The following is a 21405-nucleotide window of genomic DNA, read 5'->3' on the forward strand; positions in this document are numbered from 1 at the left end:
CCTTAAGTCTTTATTAATTGTTTTAAAATATTATATATGTATATTTTTTTACTTGATAGATTAGAATCTGTACCTTATCATAAAATATACTTAGAGTAACTGATGTGATATAAGTAAGAAGGTGACATCCAAAAACACTGATGTTGTGTAGATTAGTAAAATAATGTTCTATTTCAAACGTAATTACTGTGTAATAATATAGATAGCCATAACCGATCCAAATTGTTATGTTATAGAGTATATTCAAATACATTTTTTTTCGAGAATAGATACCTATACCGAACACTAAACACATCACTAGTAGAGGATGTAAAGCCTGTTTTACGGTAGTCATAGTGGTCACTCTCTGAATTTCTGAAGCCAAATGAATTCGTCTTTTTAGCTCGTTCGGTAGATATACCCAGTAATCAACTTGATAATCTGATAAAATAATGTGTATATTTAATACGATTAAAAATAGTGCAATTACATTATTCTCACTCTTTCGTATTATACTCAATGACGTAGTCAGTCGTTATCATCTGACGGTATTAATAGTTGTTGTCACTTTACGTACCTCAAACATTTTAGAGTGTTATCATTCAATTATGTTTATAATTCATAAAAATAGCACGATGAAGATAAATGTAAGATATATATTTATATATATCTTGTGTTATATATATACATACATACACAATATTAAAGATTGTAGTTTGATACGATTAGTTTAATACGATACAGTGTCAAATATTGTTTTTTATTATGTTTTTGTAATTAATATTTAAAATTTTATAGAATATTGTATAATACTTTTAAATGTAAACTTTTTAAAAATAAGTTTCTACATTATTAGGTTTTTCTTTAGCGTTGACTAATGTTTTATATACATTTATGAAATGAAATAAGAATATACAATAAAGTCAAAAATAGTGCATCCTAATAGTAACATGATACTTATAAGTTGTTTTTGACGGTCATTATCAAGCAGTATAATTATACATCACCGATTTTTCAGTATTTCTATCCATAAAGTTGTGTTAGATATAATCCCAGTATAACAGCATATAAATTATACATTTAAAAATATTAATCTTGTTTTTACTACATTTTGTTTATGCTGTGACAATTATACAACACACTGATTTGTATAAAAATTGTGTAATTAATGGAACTCATTTTAATTAGTACAATCTACAAGTGTAATAATGAAGTGTAATATAATAATAAATAAACCATAAGAAAAGTTTTTATTATTTAATACAGTGACAGCAATTCTATTGAATGAAAAATATATATAAAAGTATATTTGTGAAAATATATTATATATAAAAGTATATTTGTGAAAAAAATTATAATTGTAAAAATTAAGAACTGGCAAAACAGTAAAACAAAGTGTTACTATTTTATTATAATACAGAAATGAACTTTTAATATTTAATTTTGCACAATATACACACGTTCTCTGAGAAGAGTGAAAAATACAATACACACATACATATATATATTTTCCAAATATTACAAATATGTTATGTTATTGTTTGTCTTAACTTCTATATTTTCGCAAAGTATTGCTTCAAAAACTTGTCTCTCTGTAAATGGAACTTGTTTCTTTGTTAATGTATATATTTTAAATCTTGCAGTACAAAAACGAAAAATGTTTTTGTAGCAAACTATAAGAAAATAAAATAAATTTAAATAGGAAACAACAATTTCATAAGATTATAAGGTATAAAAAGTGAAACTATTTTAAATTATATCATTTTACTCTATTATTTACATTTTGAAACATAATATTAAAAACTATTTATTGTACATATATATAAATATAAACAATATAATGTATCAATATTTAATATGTATTGAAAAGTGACCTTTGGTTCGAAATGGTGAATCCAAATGTATCGTTGAAATAATCGGCTAATATAATGTATATATTTTAAAACTAAAAAGTGTAAAATATATTTAATCAGATTAAAATAATAGAACCTTACTTTCTGCAGAAAGTTATAGCCAAGAAAGGTATAGTCAAGAAAGAAACCAAATCCAGTAAATTTTAATAGATGATGTGTTATTTGCAATATAAATTGATGAATCCTTCATGCAAAAATCCACACATTATTTTACACGTTATTTTAAATAGAAATTTTTTAATGTGTCATTTTTATTATATAATATAAAACTAGATTTTATCTCATCGTATATATCAGCATATCGACAAGAATATGTAATTTGATGAATTACTTTTTCTACTTTCTTAGCCTACAATTTTATAAATATATGTATTTACATGTATGCATTTACGTTAATGTATTTACATGTATGTATTTACATTAATATAATTGCTTATTTTATTTACTCTTACAATAAACAGATATCAATTTTGTATTAAAAAAGTAGTTGAACAGATTTACTTTAGCGCTAACAGTGTTTTACAAACATAATTTAAATAGAAAATCCTGACTATAGTCAAGACAGTAAACAATGAAAAAGCAATCCAAGTTATCTCCGGCAGTTTCGTCATTATGTATGTAATGTCATTATATGTGTAGCAATATATAAAAGCATTAGTGGTATATACGTGAAAGTGCCAAATATTCTCAAGATCATGTGTGTTTCGAACATAGTGTTTAATTCGCGAACTAGTTTGGCACAGTTCTAAATGAAAATGCTTATCAGTAAATAAAATTAGGGAATATGACAACAGAAAAACACGTACACATGTATGCAATTTATTTTTATATTAGTGAAAATCTATATTAAAAAACATCTATATTATATCAAAGTTACTAAATTTGTTCAAACACATTCATGTACTTCTAAAGTTTTAAAATTTTTAACTAAACTAAACTAAATTTTTATTTTATATGTATGTAATGTTCACTAAAGTTATAACGCAGAATGATCGTTTCGATTTTCCTGTAAAACTTTCTACAAATCTTTCAATTAATAGATTGCATAGAATTATTAAGCAAATGTTACATATAAAAATTACTTTTCATATATTAATATACTCAATATACTTTTTTTTATATATTAATCTACTTACATATTTTAAATAATATACAACCCACATTCACAAATAGTGTGTTCACTATCATGTTAACCTGACATATGATTTGTAACAAACGGTATAACTATATACCAATAAGTCTTCAACACTTCTATCATAAAGTTTATGTTACTTAGAAATCCAGTATAAGACAGCATAGAAACCATAGAATTATATTTCTTTTTATATATCTGTGTAATCGTTTGTACGTTTGTGAAGTGCCCAGCTTTTTGTCAATGTGCAGTCTACAGCTTCAAGTCTTTTTAGAAGTAAATCGAAATCTCTGAACATTATTAGATTTAATATTAATTATGTGTTATATATCTATACATATCTGTGACAATATATCTGTTTTTTTGACAATGTGTAAAAGATAATTATAAATTTATAGGAATACTTGTGATAGTAGATAAACGTATCGCAAATTTAAGATTAACACTTTGAAGATATACAGTATTATATATTTATAGTTTTATTATCCGCGCTTTAATAGATTAGAATCTGTACCTTATCATAAAATACACTTATGTGTAGAATAACTGATGTGATATAAGTAAAAAAGATGACATCGAAAAACACTGACGTTGTGTAGATTAGTGAAATAATATTCTATTTTAAACGCAGTTACTGTATAATAAAATAGATAGCCATGACCAATCCAAATTGTTGTGTTTATAGAATATACTCAAATACATTTTTTCTCGAGAATAGATACCTATACCGAATACTAAACACATCACTAGTAGACGATATAGAGCCTGTTTTAGTCGGTAGTCGTCATAGTGATCACTCTCTGAGTTTTCAATGCCAAATGACGTCATTTGTTTATTTTCGGCTTATTTTGTTTGGTGAACACACACATTAGTAATCAACCTGATAATCTGATAGATATAGATATGTAGATTTAATGCGTATATAAGAATAATGCAATTACATTATTGTACATCACTTTTTTGTATTATACTCAATGACACAGTCGATCGTTATCGCCGAACAGTAATAATAGCTGCTACCATCTTGATTCAAACTTTTTAGAATGAAGATAATTGCAAGATATTATATTATATATGTATATGTATATGTGTGTGTATTAGATACATATATATATGTATCTAATATATAATATAAAAGATTGTAGTGTTTGGGATACGTTACAGTGTAAAATAATGTTTTTTATTATGTTTTTAAAAAATGCACTTAAGTTTTTAAAACTTATCTTTTATTTAAAATATTTATAACTGTTTGCAAAATTAATTTCCATATACTATCTCGGCAAAACAATAACAATTATTTTAGGCAAATTATTTTAGCAGTATGTTTGCAAAATTAAATTTAAAAAGAAATTGTTCGATATTTGAGAGAAAAATTTCAGCTATGTGATGTTTAGAAATATAATTGCAAATAAAGAAATCAAATTAATTCATGTATATACTTATGGAAATGCATAACGACTGTTTTTTAATTTTTGACAAATATTATTTACAACATTTTATTGTGACAAAACTGTTGCGTTACGGCAAATCATCTTAGTGCAATCATTGCAAAATCGTTGTCATTCATGATATAATATTTTCACAATTTGCCTATTGGGATACTAGGTATTAATTTAACGCGACATCTGAAGGCTATGAAAAAAAAACTTTAGTGCCTTAAACAATGGTAGAAGTCCTTGACAGCGTCCTTCGTTTATCAGCTTTGCGAAGTTTGAATTTTGAAGTGCGAAAAGAATTTGAAAAACTCAAGTCTGGACAAGACGTTGGCATTTTGAAAAGTAAATTTTTTTTCAAGCACAAACATTGTAGTACAATGAAAATAAACGCAAGATATATACACTATCAAAGGTTGTAGTTTGATATATTACTGTGTCAAATATTATTTTTTATTATGTCATTATACTTAATAATTTCTTATAATATTAAATGCCACTATATTTTTTATTGCAAACATTATAAAAATACGAAGTTTTACACATTATTAGTTTTTTCTTTAGCCTTTATATTGATGTTTTATGTACATATATATTTTATACACATATATATAATAGAGTAAGAATACACTAGTATCAATTAGTTTTCTAACAAAAATAAAAAAAAATAATAACAATAAGAGTTTGTATTAAAAAATTTGATTTATGTCACACACACACAATAAATGCGTGTAATAACAGCTACATTAATTATAATTTTGCACTAATATCTATGTTGTTACTTACAGACATCATATAAGCTCCATAAAATGCTCCTTATCTCTGTACAACATCTAGAAAAGATCTATACTACATGTCTTCTAGGAATATGGGATCAGGTAAAGAGCGACATATGCGGTGCAGGTACAAACAGACGTTTATCATATAAAGATATACTCTGTATATTTTTAACAAAATCAGTTTTTGAGAGACAAGTATCGTAATTCGACAACTACATCGTCATTTTTGTTATGAAATTCTTTGCAATTGTGTTTCTATAGAAAAATTGTTTAAATTCTCAAAACTAAAAAGAAAGTTTTGAAAAATGTACTTAAATTTTTAAAAACTTAATTGTACAGATGTAAAGTAAAATAAAAATCTATGTAACTTTTATTTAAACTATTTCTTCATATCTTTTCAATGATATTCGCGTAAGAATGTAAAACCTAATTTTTTTAAAGAGAGATGTTTCTACCAATATACAATCGATTGTTAACAGGAAAATTTATAAAATGATTAAGATAATTAAGTCCACATATAGTAGCAAGTACTATATTTCTACGATATTTCAGAGTTTTTAATTTTCGAGGTTTACGAGACCCTCCTTTTTTTTATTAGTAGAGATACACATGTTATTTATCGACAAAAATTATTATATTTTGGTTCCAAAATGATACATTAGGCATTGCAGGGGTAATAAAATTTCCAAATTACACGTTCACATAAATATCATTTTGTTCTATCTACAATTAATTTATTCAATCGCGCCGATACAATCTAAAGAGTCTTTTTGTTGTACTAAATTATATCGAAACGTACAAAGTATCAAACACGGCGATCTACTATATTCATAGTCCGATTATACATGTGTGTTTTGCTATAATAATAAATTATCGATCTTGTGTGTCGTATTTATTGTTTTTCTTTTTCTCGTTTTTGGCAAAATGAGCGGCGCTCCGCTATTATTAATAAAACGAATAATTTAATAGAGGAAGACGACAAAAATCATGTGGAAAAACACTATCAAATAATTCTTTCATTAGTGTATTGCATCGTTATTTATGCACTCTGTTAAAATCCATTTAATAATTATCCGCCACATTAGAGCAGATACGTGTGGTGGTGCTAGAACAAATATATAATATTACGAAAGTTACTCTTATTACAAACATATATTACAAACATATATATGAGCAATAAAAGTTGAGTCCTATATAAACTTCCGTTAGTTATTTTTTATCTTAGGCCCAACCTGTTTTCTGCGCCGTTTAATCGATGCAGATATTTAGAATTTCATTTCTTATTTACTTTTTTTTTTTTTTTTTTTTTTTNTTTTTAATACGAGGGAACACGCACTTTCGTTCTTTGTGAAAATATGGCCCCATTGTTACAGGCTCGATGTAGTGTCCGGAAATGTAGATTTCCTTTCTTTATTTCTTTGTTCCTGAGTCTGCAACAGGCTTTGTGCAACTTCGTGCCATTTGTAATCTTTAACATTTACTTTATTTTATTTTTATTTTTTTTTTTTATTATTTTTTACTATTATATTTGCATATGTATACTTTTTGTATGAAAATAATCTAACGATGTGTGACATTTTGATACTGAAGTATTAATTTTCTGCTTAGATTTTATGTTTAGAGTATAATCTCTAATTCATTGATAGAAGAAGGTAACATCAATAAATGTCATCGCGCGTTCGTCAAAAAAGATACAAGCACAATTGACACGAAGTCGCACTGTTGAGAAAAGATTTTTCTGTATTAATTCTACGCAGTATATACGTGTTTTGTTCTCCCTTTTGTTTACCTACAATATAATCATTTCCTTTATGTTAATCTTCATTATATTTCCCTAATTGCGAAACAGGCCGCGTCTGAACCTGATGATAACAGATAAGGTCTTCTTATCGCTCGAACCCCTTTTCTTATCTTACTATTAGTAAAATTAGTAAAAAAGCTTATCTCTCTAATATCTCAAACAATTCAATTTCTCGAGAGAACGTGGTCAGCAAGAAATATTTAACACAGCATGTACCGGGTGTCCCGTAATAAGTCGAAATCAATCGCTTGGGAGGAGATGCAAAAACAAGAAAAAACGTTTGATATAAACATACGTCTGAAAATACGTTGTTTTAGAGTTATCGTTAATTTTATGAAATTTGAAATTGCTGTATTTCGGATTTTCTTGCAGAAGGAAGGCATTTCGAACACCTCTCTCTCTTATAATTGTTATATTATCCACACCCATTCACCCTATACATACGCGCGCGCGGCAGAGAGAGTTTGGAGCCACAGGAGTGACACAATGTGAGGTTCTGATCTTTGCTAAAAGCCGCAGCTCCACATGAAGTCTAGGGTAATGCTAAAACAGTAACTTTTATTTGACTTTAGTTATGTCACAAAACTCCGATACTAACCATTCCTTCTTTTAATTTCGACAAAAAATGCGAAATATACAGCAATTTTACCATACAAATAGCGATACCTCGAAAACAATTTCGGACGTATGTTTATATCAACTTTTTTTCTTGTTTTTGGATTCCCAATCACTTTCCGAACGACTGACCTCGACTTACGGGACACCCTGTATATATGAAATATTTAATAAAATTTATATATATATAAAATAAACGTATTATATATATATATATATATATATATATATCATATATATATGTATATATTAAACACTTGATTAAAGTGCAGAATATTTCTCTCTTACATTCAGTTGTCATCTATTTCGTTCGAGGCATAAGAAGATCCATCTTACATTTATCGGATTGTTTTACCTATACGTTATGAACTTTTTATATCATCCATGTGCTACACGGAATTAAACGCAATTAGCGTGCATATGGTTGAGACGATTTTTTCGCCCTGATACTGCTTCTTTTACCACTTTTTTTTTTATACGTTTACGTGGAAAGCTCGTTTCCTGTTGTAGCTCGAGAATTCTTAACAAGACGATAATGTGAATGGATTTTGATGATAAAATATTATATATATATATATATATATATATATATATATATATATATATCTCGCAAACATATATATATATATATATATACGTTTTATACATACATATATATATATATGGTATATAAAAACAGCAATATATGACAAAATGTTAAAACTCGAAACCGGATCAAAACAAAGCCGCTACTTACCGGATTTTCTTTCGCGGATACACCGCTAGTATATCGGTTCTGCATGATAAGCCGATTAACTGGCTTCCGGTTGGTCAAGTGTTAAAGCAATAATAAAAAAAAAAAAAAGAAGAAAAAAATTCAAATGCTAAAATATTTGCAATTTCTCTGATTTCAAAAGTAAGAATTTAAGATTTGACACATAACGAATTCTTTTCAGGAACTTTCTTATCTACGAACATCGTTTGCGAAGTAAAAAGCGTATCGTTTTAAGAATTCTCCGCGACGAGTTGATCGTATATTCACGCAAAGGTCGAAGACTTAGCGAGGCTTCAGTCTTTCGGACGTTAGTTTCCCTTATATTGTTGTGGTAAGTAGTATGTGGTAAATTGTATATGTGTATGTGTATGTATATGTGTGTGTGAGCGTAAGTTTGTGTATGTTATTTACTCGCGCGACATAAAACGTAATTAGTAATTGTCCCTCAGAGGCTCGTGACCATATGTGGCTTGGCAGTGGTGGAGGCAATCTCAGAGAGTCGTACGTCAATAGGGGTGCGATCGTCGTACAGGGTCGGCGCCTGTAATATAATCCCGGCTGTGCCGACGATCACGGCTAACGTGAAGATAAAGAGGAATAATCTGTCGAGCACCATCGCGACGTACTTCCAATCCTCTTTGACCTGCGGCCGAATAAATCACAAATGAGGTAATGTTTTAAAAATGCTGTGTTTTTTTGTGTTTCACATTTCGAATTAATTTATTTTTAAACTTATAATACTTTCTATATAGATACGTAATAATTTATATAATTTTTATTCATATGTATATATATGTGTGTGATTACTCTGGTAGAATCCTCTTCTCTCTTCGTATGATCGGCGATGAAGCGTATGCCTTCAATGGCCTTGTATAGTTCTGGGCAGTGGTGCCAGTGATGAAGCGTGTTACAGAGAGCGTCGACGCTTTCTTGAGTCGGAAGCTGCGGCGGTGGCGGCGGCGCGGCCGTTGCCGCTGGCGAGCCGTGAATACGACATGTGCTTCCTAAATTTATGTCCAGTTCCCTGAGAAGATACAAGTTGCAGTATGGAATAAACGCGCCAGAGATAAAAATAAAAACTTGTTTTTCTAATCTTTAAAAAATAAATTGAAAAAGTAACGATTAATAAATAAGTTTTCTCTCTTCGAGAGAGAGAGAGAGAGAGAGAGAAATAATTTATGAGAGAAAAAACAATATGTGTGTGTTTGATACTTCAAATTATTGTAACAGAAAGAGAGATATTGTAATATAGAGTTCAAATAAATCTTATAGATCTTGTATTATTATTTTGTATTATTATTTTGCAACGTTCAGGGCGTGTCTTGATGGAAACGCACCGAGGTTGCAGCTCGTCCCGTGAATCGACACTAGGAAAAAGTACGGAGGACTCGACCAATTCCGAGGCCGACGTCTCGGCGAATAATGGCGGATCTCGCAGCTCGAGACCGTTGCATGTTCTGACCATCACGCGATGCCCATGATGTCCGCCCATGCTACGCTTGTCTATTGGATATTGCGGCCTAAATTGGAATCGCATATTGTAAAATATATTGTTAACATATTAACAATAAAAATATAATTCACACAATATATTGTGTGAATTATACTTTGTCTTTTTCAAGCTTCAATACAAACATAGTGTATACGTTACGTTAAATGTTTGTCAGTTTTTTTTTTTTATATTTATCGATAAATTATTTCTACATAAATGTACGTACAATTCAAATTCTCTGTGCAAACGAATTACTGTCTTTTTTTATGACAAGTTTAAATAGATAACTTGATCATCTAGTTATTGCTTTGTTTAAAGATGAGTTTACGATATTCGTACGAGAGAAAAATCGTGAACACGCACGCTAATGCGAAAGCGTTATTTCATTACATGCTTCTAATTTCTAACTTGGCAGTTGCAGATGTTTCGGGAAAATGATGTATTATTAAATGTTTCAATGTTTATGTGTTTAAAAATAAAATCTTTAAATTCTATGCAATTAATAAAATATATCAGATACTAAGTAGCGTTTCATGTTTTGCGGCAATCTCAATAAAGCAGTATGCTCAAGTAGTTTGTGTTGTATACAAGTGACACATATAGCGCGATATATATATAGAGCGGGAGCGATGATGCACCGGGAGTGCGGTGCTACTAAATGCTTGCTAGGTATGACGTGACACTAACGTCACGTACGTAACGGGCAAACGCTAATGAGTGCTTTAAATGCCGGTTCTGGCGTAGTTGCAATGACCCTCTCTCGGGTCGCGCAAATACCAGAAGAATATATCTTGCCTGGAATCGTAATTGGTTCTCTGCGATGGCGTATTATACCTGCGCATTACCAGCAACCTCGGTAAAACATGGATGAACACACGTCGTACCCACGGTGCCATCACGTGGGTCTGCGGCGAGCGAAAGTGAACGTTCAGGACTACCACTGTTACGCATATACTAGAAAAAAAAGCAAAACCACCAAGTTATTTGCCCGCACAATTATTCGCAACAATTTTAACTTCTTCAAATTCCATTATATTGAGAAATCTTTCTCATTAAATTTACGCAAGATATTCTTTCAAAAATGACAAGTATCCACCAGCCGGATATTTATTAAAAAAGTCATTATGACAAAAAATAGGAAAAAAACAGATAGATATGGATCTTTATTTATATACATGTAAAGGTAGAAACTGACAATTAAAAATATATCTTCGAACATAGAATATCATTATAATTACTATTTATATAATCCAATAATTATCTCTATAATTTCCAGCCATTAGGAGGTTTATTTATTGAAACATATTATGTGTGTTATTTATTTTATACATTGATACATTAACTTACCAAATATATAGTCGCAGATACGTGTACTTGTTATACGATTGATTGCTTTTTATAATTACAATTGTTTACCTGAAAGTGTCGAGGATCATAGTGAAGAGGACGAATTTACCGAGAAGCGGTACCACGAGCGATGTGGGCGGGATAATCTCGGCTAGCAAGAGGAAGAACACAGTCAGCGACAATAAAATCGAAATGGATAAGCTGACCTGTAACAAGAGAAGGAAGACAAAAAATATGTACAGTCATGATTTACGCGCGAAAACAGCATTAATAGAAACGATATGTTTTTTTTTGTCTCGCAAAAGAGAAAAATCGCTTTCTTGCAGAACTGATTCACTGCGATGTACGTCAGAAAAAAAAATTTGACACGTGCTTAATTGCATATGACGCAAAAAAAATATGACAAATTTTATTGAAAAGTCAAGTTGTTTGAATGTTTGAATATTCTTAACGCTCATTAATTTTGTCAACACGTTTCTCTTCTTCTCTTTTGCGTCAATACAATACGTGCGGAACGATCTTTTGACTATAAATTGGAGTTTCGTAATGAGATGCGCATATATAGATAGCACCTTACAAGTGCATCGAGGCCGATTGGATAGGGGTAGTAGGTATTGTCTTTTCCCGATCCTCTCTCGCATTGATTCTGCGCCAAGCACGTTGCAAAGCACGTTAAAGATACTTCATACCCTCCCTCTTTTCAATCCGTTGCGTATTCGCCAATTGCTAAACGACCGGCACCCTGACATCTGACCCGCTTTCCCTTTTTCCTTCGCTTTGATTATTCTCTTCAGAGAGAAGAGAAACCTTCCTACATATCTTCCTTGTAAAACGACGAAGCGGTAGAATGTACTTGAATTATGTAAGCGCCGCACTACGTGGGTATCGGACGTTTGAGGTCGAGTGTGTCTTACGACGAGACATTCAAAGACGCAACTTCGACGCGAGAAAAAAAATCGATCGCGAGAGATTAAATCGTAAACGGGCGAGAGCCGTATCTCGATCTAATCGAGTCAAATCTTTGCGTCTGCGGAATTAATTCCCGACTGCGATGCCGCGTGGTAAATTCTCTCACAGAGAAGGTGAGTACAAAGACAGACGCGCGATATATATCGCGACGATACGGACCGCTCGCGAAATTAAACTGCTATAGCGGAAAATTGTGCCGTTCTATATTCCGACGTCATCCGAACAAAATTCTCAATTAATGTTCATGCTATTGTTAATATTATTTCTAAAATAAAACTATGTGTGCTGTTCTCTAATAATAATTTACTTTGTTACTCTACGATAGATTTAAAAAGAAAACAAAAGTCACTTATATTACTCTGCTTTTATTATGAAATAAACGTTTGAAAAAGATTGACTACTTAAGATAATTAGCTGATTACCTTTTCTCCGCTGTCGCTTGGCAGGTAAAACACCAACACCGTGAGGAAAGATATCCCCATGCACGGTATTATGAGGTTGACGGTGTAGAACAGAGTCTTCCGTCTCATGGTGATGTTAAAAGTGATGTCGAGGTAAGGCTCGTCACAACACGTGTAAAACTTTTCGTTTCTGCAATTTCGTAGGTTTTTGTTTTGCGTATTTACACGTTTTTTTCTCGCTGAACGAGATCTCGACAGTAATAGTAATTCTACGATTCCTTTCTATTCGAGAAAACTCTAAATATCGAAAGTTTGTTAATATATTAATAAAGTTAAGCATTATATATACATATGTATATATATATATATATAAGTTATAAGCTTCGCTTCTGCATATTTCAAGTTAAAGCTCTTCCGAGTTAAGAACTAATTATCGACGTTATTAATATTAATAAAATATTTGACTATGTTTTAAAATATTGAGACAATAATTTATTGACGTCCCGTTAAAAAAGTATAACGCGCTTGAGAGAAAATCTTTTTATTAAGTTAGGAGAGATACTGTCTTGTATTGTTATTTTTGCGATTTTTCTAATCTCTTAAGAGATTGCCGCGTGTCGTAAAAAACGTTGAATGATCTATAAGGAGATGATTAAAACGCACCTTACAGCCGGGACTCCTAGTATGTCCCACTCGACGGATTTATAAAACTCCGACAGATCGATGCCAATGTCGACGATATTGCTGCCTCGAACCTCATCGATGTGTCTAAGATCGACCTTAACAATAAATCACTAAAATTTACAATGCATTGTTGATGTCGACGCTGTTTGACGTTCGATCAAACGCGCGATTTCCGTTTCTACTCTCTTCCGATTTAAGGAAGCGCCAGAGAATCAGTACTGTGCGACGCGGTTAAGTATATTTAATTTTTTTTTTTTACGAGCGCAAAAAAATATAAACGAAGGCGTTTACGTGGGTGTTGACTCGGTTGACACATTGAGAACGCGTAAACTTTGAAAGTTCTTTATAAATAGCATTCGATATTCAGGTCATACAATTCGTCTGGTCGCTTATCAATTTCTACTACCGCGACGTCTTTGTCCGCTTGCCATTATTTATACCCGATGGCGAGGTTGTGCACGTGAACTGTCTCTAACAAGAGACAGTTTGCTCAATAAAGAATGATAACAAGCAATACGATCTCTCGGCACGATGTCTAACAACCGACCGCGCTAATACTTCTGTCGTAACGCGGTTACGACAAAAAGTTATGCTAGCGTATCATATTTAATAGTCATTCCTAACAGGTTTTTTCTTTACTAAGGATTCTCTTTGCGAGGAGCGTCATTTGGAATAAAAAAAAAATCTTCAAAACTCTCGAAATTGATTGTCGCGTGAGTTAAGAAACAATTAGGATCAAAGAGAAGCGCTTCAATAATTATTTATTGTACGAACTTTACTGCCTCGCATAACTTTTGCGTACGTGACAAATGAAGTAAAAAAAGTGTCCTTTAATAATCAGGTTTGTCTGTTCAGTACATCTTTTCATACAAAAGAAATTAATTAATTTATCGACTTTGTCTGTGAATGTTGTTAATTTCTGCGTTCGCGTAAAGAAAAAAAAGGCAACGACGTATCTGTCTTTCAGACGACAATTGAATAATCGATCGTGATTAAATTATCGATCGACGAAATGATAGAAGAAATTTAGTTCTCACCTGGAAGCCGTCGTAAGTCCACGAGCCAAACTTCATTACGCACGTCTGCTCGTCGAAAGGAAAATATTCGACGTCAATCTCGCAGGAAGACTTATAAATCGCAGGCGGCTTCCAATCGACCCTACCCGTATAGTTGAGAGTCGCCTTTGTCGCCAATGTCACCTCGAAGTTACCGTCGGCGCTGTCGATTGATCAATTTCGTATAATTTTAACTCCAACAGATAATTCACACACACACACACGGACACAACAAGATACAATTAAACCGCGACAACTGCCGGGCCTGTCTTACTTGTTATATAAAACTATATCGGGTCTCCATATATGATCTGACGGCACGTGCAGCATCTCCACCCCACCGTACTCCTTCGGATCCCACTTCAACTTGTAATCATACCACGACTGGGAACAAACAGGCGACAATTTGTTTAGTTCTTTATTGCCGCTTTGAGAGAGACGAAAATTGTCCTTCTCATCTCTCAGACGACTCAAAGCGCGACTCTTCTAATAATAACGAATAAAGCAAACTCTCATTTTTTGTATAATGGTTTTTTACAAAAAACTATCGCAAATTTACTCGCGGTACACATAAGAGAGTTCTCTGATTACCGAACCGGTATAACACCGGCAATATATTTTCTCTTCAAATGTTGTCGAGTTATTTTGCAACGTTTTTTTTTTACGTATTTTAATTCTGCAAATTTACAAAAAACGAAGTTCGCCCCGAGTTCGCCAAGCGGATTCAATTATCCTTATATACGTTATATCCTTTCGTTCGCGCGTGTATTTAAATGAGAAGCGACAAAGGAAAATCGCGGCATCGGAAAATCTCTGAAGCTGCCCCATCCACGATGCAACAGACCGTGCGCACAGACAATATTTTGCAACTTTCCTCATTGGAGCAAGGTAAGGCTGAAAACATCTGAGATTTGCATACGATGCGCACCTAAACTTCTTCTTTGGCTCTTTAAAATTGCGCCGTCTGAACTTTGACTGAAAAACGCTAATTAATCTGCGCACATGCTTAAAATGCTCGTTGTGCGAAAATTCGCGATGATATCTCATATTCATCAAAACTTACGCGGCAAGATTATAAAAGACTCTTTGCGCGTTATAATCCGCGCGGAAACAAAACTCTTGCTGACTCTTCGTAGATTTGGCAACAAAATACAAAGAGAAAAAAGAGAGAGAAAGATTTAAAATCATCTAACAATCGAGATAACTGCGCGAAACCCTGTCGCGTCTCGGTTGATGTCTCGACGTTTGTGCGTTGAGAAAACGCCGTTCTCGTTCGAAAATTGACTAGAAGAAGCTTTGTGAAGAATTTCGCCCGTTTATTCCAGCATCTTGTACAATTTTGATGCGAAGCCATATTGTCCGCTTTTATTGTTACCGGTACTTTTCTATTTATAGTTTCACTCGAAAGTGCCTCGTAGACAGAAGCGTGTTTTCGCTTCGCTTCGCTCATTGTGAATATCACCGCGAGAGCGAATAAACCAGCGTGCAGTATATATATACACACACACACACAAACAAACAATTGTTTGACAGTGTTCCATCGAATATCGCACAAATCAACAATAGACAACATACAGAATCGAGGAGAAATCAATTATAGGAAATTGCTAAAACTATAGCAACGTTTTGTATAATTCACAGACAGATATAAATGTTTTGAACTTATAATGTCGACTCTCTTACGTCACCAAAATTTTATTAATAAAAAGATTCAATTATATATCCCGGTATATTATTTTTATATATACGAAATGTAATTCGCGCGCTCGTCGTGCTCGTCGGAAATGTCCATTTCCTTCCGGGCGTGGACACAGGCATTTGTGCGTGCCCTTCTATGTCGAATATTAGCTCGCGCGGCCTCCCGAGTCACCGCTTACGCGCGCTTACATATTTGCCAGACAGAATATTACTTATGCCACCCCCCCGTTGTAATGCACGGCCGCGGATATTCGTGCGCGCGAATTTTGACCGTGTTTAACCGGAGCAAAGGTAACGTTTAGTTAAATAGCGAGCGCTTTCGCTTCTCTTGTGTGTGAGGGTATATAACTTATTAAACATTCATACGCACAAAATACGACGGAGATCATTCGGATTTGCAAAACTCCGACTCGCCTTGTAAAAGCCACGGGGATTAAATTTAACCGTGGAATATATTCGCGGCGATATTTTGATATCGATCTACCGACAACTCTATTTGGCGAGCAAGAACTTTTCAACAATAATTGAGATGCATCAGAAACTTGGATTTCAACAGTATAAACAGCTAGAAATTACGACAAACAAGCACGTCCGTACGACATTGTTCCTTTTACTTACTATTGAATATACAAACTAGTAACAAAAGTTAGTTGTATTTCTAACACAATTGGCGGAGAGAAAGAGAGAGAGAGAGAGAGAAAATTAAATTTTGTTAATCAAATGACGTTGGTAGCTTTAGTGCGCTTGTGTAAGAAACAAGATTTTTTTTACACCCAAGAACAATCGTAAAATCTGCAATGTTGTTTGCACTGTGACGAATCTAACGATCATAAAATAAGATATTTGAAAATTTTGATCGGTTCGCAAAACTCTCTCTGGACGAGAGAGAGTTTATTCGCAATGCGGCAGCCGAGTGTTACACGCCGGCAACGCAAACCGAATAATCTCGCAGATAAATCGCGGAATTAACATTTTCGTACTCTCGAACTATGCGATAACATTGATACCCTGACAGATCACGGCAAACTTTCAAGCTCGTCCGGCGCCACGTTTGTTCAGATCTCAGCGGTGAATCTCCACGAACATCGACGATATAGTTAGATTTACCGTGCGACATTAATATTTGGTAGTCTTCTCTCGATCGATGGAGCATCAGACGACGACGCGTTTAGTTAGGAGAAATTGTTACATATATGAAATCGCGGAATTTCCGTAATATAACAATTATGATGAGAGAGATTGCGTTATTAAATAGAATTTAATAAAACTATTCGGCAACTTTCGTCGACAATGTACAACAATTCAAGTTCTTTGTTATGAAATCAAAGACTTTTTTTTCATATTAAAATTTTTTATATTAAAATGTAAATTAACAAAAATAATTTAAACGCGTATCTTTTATCTTTCAAAATGATATTCAATATATTCACATAATTTTTATGTATTTGTTCGCTTATTTGCGTAGGTCGCGGCGATTAGTAATCAAAAGCTCGATAAGAGACGTACGAGATGAGGGTTAAAAGCCGAAGATTCGATAGCACAAAGCTTGATAAAAAAATTCGAAATTTGTTACAAAATTGAAACAATTTCGGTTCTAAGGCTGCGGGATGAACTTCAATTTATTCTTTTTATTTCTATTAATTGTTACCCGGGATTCGGGTAACAATTCCATTTTTACATTTTGATTGTTTTTCAACCGAGATAAATAATTAAACTCTCCGAAATATTTGAAGAGAGAACGCTCTCGACTGCGTTACACATTTTTTATAATCGACACATTGTTTTCTACGATAAAATTAATATCTAAGAACAATGTTGTCAAAATAATAGTATAGTAAATACTCCACGTGGCGGCGCGATAGTTTTGTCTCTCTCTCTCTCTCTCTCTCTCTCTCTCTCTCTCTCTCTCTCTCTCTCCTCTCTCTCTTTCTATTGCAGAAAGACAATATATATATTCTTATTTATCTTCTCGCTTTCTCTCATAACACACAAAACGATAGAGCGATTTACTAGGCAACACGTTGTACTTGCATCACGAGATATATTTACTTGCTCTTTAATGACGCAATTCTTCTGTCACAAGTCACACATATTTATGACACGCGTTTCTCTGTATTTCATCCCCGCGTTATATGCACGTTATATATCGCGAAGCGGAAAAATACACGAGTCGAGCACACGGTCGATGATGAATCTATCTTATGTAATTCAGCACTCTCGAAAGTGGGTTGCACGGTTCACCGGAATTATTTTCTGGCTGTTCGGCCGGAAACTCTTGTCTGTTCTTCGTTTCGTTCAACGTTTCGTATATATATATGTATATATATCCGCGCGCATGTGGACACGCATGTCTGCGTGTGCTAAAACGTGTCATCGACAGCAAACCGATTGCATACATTTATCTTCCACACACATAGACGACGCGCGGTCGATGAAGTTTTTAGTGGGACCATAAAAATGCGTACCGTGTCCATAATCGTCACGATTTTTATTTTGACAGTTGCTCTCGCTATTCAAGAGGGAGTATTACGAAAACTCGAAAATATAACGCGCAAACGAGTACAGAGTTTTTATTTTCGCTGGAAAATTCTCTTTCAAAACTTCGATAATATCTAGCATTATATTGTACGATACTTTTTTGAAGTTTCTGTCTTTCTCTCTCTCTCTCTCTCTCTTTCTTTCTTTTTGTATTCTAATAACAAAAAATCCTATAATTAATATATTACCTGTTCGACCCAGAGGTTCGTTGTCATGATCTGATTTTTCAAATTCTGCGAAAAAAATAATTGCATGAACTTATACACAACATATAGATACACGTTATATGTTAAGATTTGCAATTATAAAATCACTCTCCGAGTGATAACTTCCCGATTTTGCGAATGATTTAATATTATTATATCGCGCAAAGGTTAGCGCCAAATTATCGCCCCTCTTACCACATCGATGAGTTGGGAAAGCTTGAGTTTTATTTTAACGGTGAGGGCGTCTGTGACGTTGATCACTGGACGAACCAGCTTGTTGTAATTCGACAAGAGGTCGTCGTATAATCGCTTCGCGTCTGGATTTCCTGAGCATCCTGAGAATACGAAAAAGTGTGTCAGCGAATCTTGATCTCTCGAAAAGACGAACTTTTCGAAAAGACAAACCGAAGTTGTACACACGCCTCGTCGATTTTAACGTAACAAATAATAAGATTAGTCTCTTTGACAACAAACAAACAGTTTATTATATTTTCTTAATTTTACTCTCTCTGGTGTTTATACTGTCTTAATTTACCTATTCACTTAATTTAACAAATGTTTTAACTTTGCGTTTTTTTTTTTTTTTTTACAATATTTGCATCGTATTATACAACTGGAAAATAATTTCACGTCCTTCTATGGAGCTAATATCGATGACGATGGATTTTTTTTTTCGATAAACGAAGCGAAAACAAAGCTCGGAGGAAGGCTGAGGGAAAGGGTGCGGAAGAGCAAGGGAAATATTTCGTCCGAGGGCAGATATCAAAGGAAGGGAGACAGCCGTGGATGGTCTATCTACGTAACAGGACAGCTCGGTAATTCCGCTTCGTAGTTTTCCCATTATCCGCGCCCATGTGAGCGTGCCGTGTGGATCTCGCTTTGCGCATATTTAACTCTTTGCCGTACGGCAGTACATAAAGTGTTGCCCGTCATTACAAAGCCCAACACACAGACCCGCAGATACCAACTGGATATATACGCGCCCTACCGTCCGTACGCGCGCTCTGTTCTCTCACTCATTTGCAATTTCAAGGTAAAACGTTAAGCTTCGGATCTGCATACGACGCTACAATTTGCCATTAATGACCGTAACAGAGTTGAAGTAATTAAAATTATGGAATTCCAAATCTCTGCATTTGACAGTTCGAAATTCTTTGCGTTTCCATCTTGTAACTCCGAGACTTGAATGAAACAAAAACAATTAAGGTAAATAAAAATGCGTGTATATATAAATTTTCAACGTTTCCGGAGCAAGACGTTTCATCAACAGATTTGATATATATATATTATAAAATGTACTGCGAACACAATAATACACGGTGTATCCATCTTCGTCGCGCGCGAGAACATTTTATTTTTCAAAATGTCGAAATGGCGCGGCGCCGATTAAAAAAGACTGTTAAAAATCATTCCGTTCGTTTCGCGTCGCGCATGCATGTCGATATCACGTCATTATGACGGAGTCGCCGACAGATTCGGCTGTGTTATTTATCACTCTTTCGCACGTTATTTTATCGCTCTGTGTTTTACGAGTCTTTCTTTCTCCTCTTTTCGTTCCGACTAACGCGTGCAACGTCAGTGATTTTAATTTTGAAACCAAGCCAGAGTTTCGAACTCCTTCGCCGACTCGTACATATATATGTATATATATATGTATATTTATCGAGAGATAGTCGAGAAACTGGATTCGAGGCAAATCGGAAAAACCATAGCGCGAAGAACTCGTGAAAATGCCGATAGCGACGTCGCGCGGATTTTTATTACGTTTTTTTTTTGTTTTACCATCTCAAACATCACAATCGGTTTCAAACTCTACAAATGTAATGATTTACATACGTAAAAAAAACACGTGTTAAACAAATCTTAAATAAATACAATTTAATGTAATTTAACATTTAATTACCAGCGCTTTTTTGTACAAACGAATTGCGTTTAATTTATCAAGCAAATTATAATGAAACAAAATGTATTTTTGAGGAATTAATCTTCTAGAAAATATATTTATTTTTTGAAGTTGAAAAATGTAGCAATTTCTCTCTCTCTTTGTAACAGTAACATTTGTTTGGTCACATCAACTTTTTTCCTGGTAAAAAAAAAAAGAAAGAAAAGGAAGATATTTTTACAGCTCTGTGCTGCGTGCTGTGTTTCGCGGCGCAGCACAGGGTTCGTAATAATAAGAACAACACGCGCGGAAATGTGAGCGTAAACGCGGTCGACCACTTCCATCCGAGAACCGATAGTGCATACGCATCTCGCAGACCGCAGGCGTATGCATGATAATATGCGAACGCATGCATGTGTATAACAGTGCGCGTTCGTGTAGATTACGGCACAACATTACGGGGTCCGCAAATACAGCCGCGGCGCACGGAAAACGCTTTACAGATCTCAAGTAGTAGATATCAACGTTTGTGAACGTGCGTCCACACGTCATTACTCGAACGCGACTCTCTGGGATATACCACGGCTGATATATATATATATATGCACGTATTTTGCATAGCTTTGTAGACGTGTGTTCGCCGCGTGAAATAAAAAAAAAATTATTTAAACGGATTATTTCCCACATATTTATCGGATATGAAAAAATATAATTCTCTCGACTCGAG

The 21405-nt window shown here is 33.5% G+C and overlaps 1 protein-coding gene across 2 annotated transcripts in view; it reads right to left on the minus strand.

Moving 5' to 3' along the window:
- Positions 1-8311: 8311 nt before the first annotated feature.
- The window catches only part of LOC109855720 (acetylcholine receptor subunit alpha-like), a 58221-nt gene continuing 45127 nt past the window's right edge, over positions 8312-21405 (minus strand). Inside the window, exons 4-14 of one of the 2 annotated variants that reach the window (XM_020430249.1) lie at positions 18992-19131; positions 18779-18823; positions 14629-14738; positions 14337-14517; positions 13279-13394; positions 12637-12805; positions 11315-11451; positions 10733-10852; positions 9744-9926; positions 9214-9430; positions 8312-9049 (exon numbers count right to left, since the gene is read on the minus strand). In XM_020430249.1, coding sequence (XP_020285838.1) covers positions 8852-9049; positions 9214-9430; positions 9744-9926; positions 10733-10852; positions 11315-11451; positions 12637-12805; positions 13279-13394; positions 14337-14517; positions 14629-14738; positions 18779-18823; positions 18992-19131 — 1616 coding nt within the window. In that variant the 3' untranslated portion in view covers positions 8312-8851. Of the gene's footprint in view, positions 9050-9213; positions 9431-9743; positions 9927-10693; positions 10853-11314; positions 11452-12636; positions 12806-13278; positions 13395-14336; positions 14518-14628; positions 14739-18778; positions 18824-18991; positions 19132-21405 lie in introns of both variants that reach the window. The other variant, XM_020430248.1, reaches the window with a different exon arrangement.

Source organism: Pseudomyrmex gracilis, unplaced genomic scaffold (genome assembly GCF_002006095.1).
Source record: "Pseudomyrmex gracilis isolate BER0280 unplaced genomic scaffold, ASM200609v1 scaffold_96, whole genome shotgun sequence".
NCBI lineage: Eukaryota > Metazoa > Arthropoda > Insecta > Hymenoptera > Formicidae > Pseudomyrmex > Pseudomyrmex gracilis.